At 53.7% G+C, this 5,000-nt stretch overlaps 1 protein-coding gene across 1 annotated transcript in view; it reads left to right on the top strand.

Moving 5' to 3' along the window:
• Positions 1-3,783: 3,783 nt before the first annotated feature.
• The window catches only part of LOC132965591 (protein scribble homolog), an 18,181-nt gene continuing 16,964 nt past the window's right edge, over positions 3,784-5,000 (top strand). Inside the window, exons 1-2 of the mRNA XM_061033744.1 lie at positions 3,784-4,111; positions 4,197-4,284. Coding sequence (XP_060889727.1) covers positions 3,824-4,111; positions 4,197-4,284 — 376 coding nt within the window. The 5' untranslated portion in view covers positions 3,784-3,823. The remainder of the gene's footprint in view (positions 4,112-4,196; positions 4,285-5,000) is intronic.

Below are 5,000 nucleotides of genomic sequence, written 5' to 3'. Positions count from 1 at the left end.
TGAAAACCACCGACCCCCCTGACTGAAGGAGCTGTCCCTGAAAACCACCGACCCCCCTGAGTGAAGGAGCTGTCCTTTAAAACCACCGACCCCCCCTGACTGAAGGAGCTGTCCCTGAAAACCACCGACCCCCCTGACTGAAGGAGCTGTCCCTGAAAACCACCGACCCCCCCTGACTGAAGGAGCTGTCCCTGAAAACCACCGACCCCCCTGACTGAAAGAGCTGTCCTTTAAAACCACCGACCCCCCTGACTGAAGGAGCTGTCCTTTAAAACCACCGACCCCCCTGACTGAAGGAGCTGTCCTTTAAAACCACCGACCCCCCTGACTGAAGGAGCTGTCCCTGAAAACTACCGACCCCCCTGACTGAAGGAGCTGTCCTTTAAAACCACCGACCCCCCTGACTGAAGGAGCTGTCCCTGAAAACCACCGACCCCCCCTGACTGAAGGAGCTGTCCTTTAAAACCACCGACCCCCCTGACTGAAGGAGCTGTCCTTTAAAACCACCGACCCCCCTGACTAAAGGAGCTGTCCTTTAAAACCACCGACCCCCCCTGACTGAAGGAGCTGTCCTTTTAAACCACCGACCCCCCTGACTGAAGGAGCTGTCCTTTAAAACCACCGACCCCCCTGACTGAAGGAGCTGTCCTTTAAAACCACCGACCCCACTGACTGAAGGAGCTGTCCCTGAAAACCACCGACCCCCCCCTGACTGAAGGAGCTGTCCCTGAAAACCACCGACCCCCCTGACTGAAGGAGTTGTCCCTGAAAACCACCGACCCCCCTGACTGAAGGAGCTGTCCTTTAAAACCACCGACCCCCCTGACTGAAGGAGCTGTCCCTGAAAACCACCGACCCCCCCTGACTGAAGGAGCTGTCCTTTAAAACCACCGACCCCCCTGACTGAAGGAGCTGTCCCTGAAAACCACCGACCCCCCCTGACTGAAGGAGCTGTCCTTTAAAACCACCGACCCCCCTGACTGAAGGAGCTGTCCTTTAAAACCACCGACCCCCCTGAGTGAAGGAGCTGTCCTTTAAAACCACCGACCCCCCTGACTGAAGGAGCTGTCCCTGAAAACCACGACCCCCCCTGACTGAAGGAGCTGTCCCTGAAAACCACCAACCCCCCTGAGTGAAGGAGCTGTCCCTGAAAACCACCGACCCCCCTGACTGAAGGAGCTGTCCCTGAAAACCACCGACCCCCCTGACTGAAGGAGCTGTCCCTGAAAACCACCGACCCCCCTGACTGAAGGAGCTGTCCTTTAAAACCACCGACCCCCCTGACTGAAGGAGCTGTCCCTGAAAACCACCGACCCCCCTGACTGAAGGAGCTGTCCCTGAAAACCACCGACCCCCCTGACTGAAGGAGCTGTCCCTGAAAACCACCGACCCCCCTGACTGAAGGAGCTGTCCTTTAAAACCACCGACCCCCCTGAGTGAAGGAGCTGTCCCTGAAAACCACCGACCCCCCTGACTGAAGGAGCTGTCCCTGAAAACCACCGACCCCCCCCTGACTGAAGGAGCTGTCCTTTAAAACCACCGACCCCCCTGAGTGAAGGAGCTGTCCTTTAAAACCACCGACCCCCCTGACTGAAGGAACTGTCCCTGAAAACCACCGACCCCCCCCTGACTGAAGGAGCTGTCCCTGAAAACCACCGACCCCCCTGAGTGAAGGAGCTGTCCCTGAAAACCACCGACCCCCCTGAGTGAAGGAGCTGTCCTTTAAAACCACCGACCCCCCCTGACTGAAGGAGCTGTCCCTGAAAACCACCGACCCCCCTGACTGAAGGAGCTGTCCCTGAAAACCACCGACCCCCCCTGACTGAAGGAGCTGTCCCTGAAAACCACCGACCCCCCTGACTGAAAGAGCTGTCCTTTAAAACCACCGACCCCCCTGACTGAAGGAGCTGTCCTTTAAAACCACCGACCCCCCTGACTGAAGGAGCTGTCCTTTAAAACCACCGACCCCCCTGACTGAAGGAGCTGTCCCTGAAAACTACCGACCCCCCTGACTGAAGGAGCTGTCCTTTAAAACCACCGACCCCCCTGACTGAAGGAGCTGTCCCTGAAAACCACCGATCCCCCCTGACTGAAGGAGCTGTCCTTTAAAACCACCGACCCCCCTGACTGAAGGAGCTGTCCTTTAAAACCACCGACCCCCCTGACTAAAGGAGCTGTCCTTTAAAACCACCGACCCCCCCTGACTGAAGGAGCTGTCCTTTTAAACCACCGACCCCCCTGACTGAAGGAGCTGTCCTTTAAAACCACCGACCCCCCTGACTGAAGGAGCTGTCCTTTAAAACCACCGACCCCCCTGACTGAAGGAGCTGTCCCTGAAAACCACCGACCCCCCCCTGACTGAAGGAGCTGTCCCTGAAAACCACCGACCCCCCTGACTGAAGGAGTTGTCCCTGAAAACCACCGACCCCCCTGACTGAAGGAGCTGTCCTTTAAAACCACCGACCCCCCTGACTGAAGGAGCTGTCCCTGAAAACCACCGACCCCCCCTGACTGAAGGAGCTGTCCTTTAAAACCACCGACCCCCCTGACTGAAGGAGCTGTCCCTGAAAACCACCGACCCCCCCTGACTGAAGGAGCTGTCCTTTAAAACCACCGACCCCCCTGACTGAAGGAGCTGTCCTTTAAAACCACCGACCCCCCTGAGTGAAGGAGCTGTCCTTTAAAACCACCGACCCCCCTGACTGAAGGAGCTGTCCCTGAAAACCACCGACCCCCCTGACTGAAGGAGCTGTCCTTTAAAACCACCGACCCCCCTGACTGAAGGAGCTGTCCTTTAAAACCACCGACCCCCCCTGACTGAAGGAGCTGTCCTTTTAAACCACCGACCCCCCTGACTGAAGGAGCTGTCCTTTAAAACCACCGACCCCCCTGACTGAAGGAGCTGTCCTTTAAAACCACCGACCCCCCTGACTGAAGGAGCTGTCCCTGAAAACCACCGACCCCCCTGACTGAAGGAGCTGTCCCTGAAAACCACGACCCCCCCTGACTGAAGGAGCTGTCCCTGAAAACCACCAACCCCCCTGAGTGAAGGAGCTGTCCCTGAAAACCACCGACCCCCCTGACTGAAGGAGCTGTCCCTGAAAACCACCGACCCCCCCTGAGTGAAGGAGCTGTCCCTGAAAACCACCGACCCCCCTGACTGAAGGAGCTGTCCCTGAAAACCACCGACCCCCCTGACTGTTTTGATTTGAGTCAACAGCTCGTCATTACAAAGCATCACACTTCAGTTTTTCCACCTTCAAAATAAAAGCGCCACACTTCAGTTTTTCCACCTTCAAAATAAAAGCACCACACTTCAGTTTGTCCACCTTCAAAATAAAAGCACCACACTTCAGTTTTTCCACCTTCAAAATAAAAGCGCCACACTTCAGTTTTTCCACCTTCAAAATAAAAGCACCACACTTCAGTTTGTCCACCTTCAAAATAAAAACACCACACTTCAATTTGTTCACCTTCAAAATAAAAGCACCACACTTCAGTTTGTCCACCTTCAAAATAAAAGCACCACACTTCAGTTTGTCCACCTTCAAAATAAAAACACCACACTTCAATTTGTTCACCTTCAAAATAAAAGCACCACACTTCAGTTTGACCACCTTCAAAATAAAAACACCACACTTCAATTTGTTCACCTTCAAAATAAAAGCACCACACTTCAGTTTGTCCACCTTCAAAATAAAAGCACCACACTTCAGTTTGTCCACCTTCAAAATAAAAGCAAGTGTCATGAGAAACTTTGTGATGTCATTGTGATAATCATCTTTATGTTTTTGTGTTCCAGGGTTTCGGTGACGGCTCCATCATGCCTGAAGACCTCCGACAAGAAGAGGAGGAGGAGCCAGAGCTGATCCTGGATGGTGGTCTGCCCCGATACGCCACCTCCTCCCTGACCTCTGACCTCCTCCTGCCTGTGGATAACGGTAGAGAGATGGCTGTGGACGAGGAGGAGGAGGAGGAGGAGAAGAAAGTGGAGGAGGTGAAGGAGCAGCAGAGACTGGAGGAGAGCTCAGGCTCCCTCCCCAGGAAACCTCCTCCATCGTGGGAGGAGTGGAAGCTCAGCTCGTCCCAACAGGTCAGACGAGCGGAGGAGGTGAGAGTTCTTAACATCATCGTCCAGATCTTTGACTTGCAGGAGGAGTTCACTGATTCTGTGTTTGTGTGTTTCCTGCTCTCAGACTCGTCGCAGAGAGGAGCAGGAGGAGGAGGAGGAGCTGCAGAGGTCAGACCGCGAGAGCATCGCGTCTGTAGGACAACTTATCCTCGGTGAGAGAGAACAACCCAAATAATTAATATTATTTAAATCATGATGTTTTGTTCCAGCACGCCCAGGAGCTTCTGAGAGAAAGAGACTTTTAACAAGCTTTGCAAAAGTTAAACATGCAACCGGTCAGTTCAGACAGTGTGTGTTTTAGACTCCCTGCAAGTCTAACTGTGTGTGTGTCTGTGTGTGTGTCTGTGTGTGTGTGTGTGTGTGTGTGTGTGTGTGTGTGTGTGTGTGTGTGTGTGTGTGTGTGTGTGTGTCTCTGTGTGTGTCTGTGTGTGTGTGTGTGTCTCTGTGTGTGTGTGTGTGTGTGTGTGTGTGTCTGTGTGTGTGTCTGTGTGTGTGTGTGTGTCTGTGTGTGTGTCTGTGTGTGTCTCTGTGTGTGTGTGTGTGTGTGTGTGTGTGTGTGTGTGTGTGTGTGTCTGTGTGTGTGTCTGTGTGTGTCTCTGTGTGTGTGTGTGTGTGTGTGTGTGTGCGTGTGTGTGTCTGTGTGTGTGTCTGTGTGTGTGTCTGTGTGTGTGTCTGTGTGTCTGTGTGTGTGTGTGTGTGTGTGTCTGTGTGTGTGTGTGTGTGTGTGTGTGTGTGTGTGTGTGTGTGTGTGTCTGTGTGTGTGTGTGTGTGTGTGTGTGTGTGTGTGTCTGTGTGTGTGTGTGTCTGTGTGTGTGTGTGTCTGTGTGTGTGTCTGTGTGTCTGTGTCTGTGTGTGTGTGTGTCTGTGT

This window comes from Labrus mixtus, unplaced genomic scaffold, assembly GCF_963584025.1.
Source record: "Labrus mixtus unplaced genomic scaffold, fLabMix1.1 SCAFFOLD_214, whole genome shotgun sequence".
Classification (NCBI taxonomy): domain Eukaryota; kingdom Metazoa; phylum Chordata; class Actinopteri; order Labriformes; family Labridae; genus Labrus; species Labrus mixtus.
This window is presented reverse-complemented; position numbering and strand designations above follow the sequence as displayed.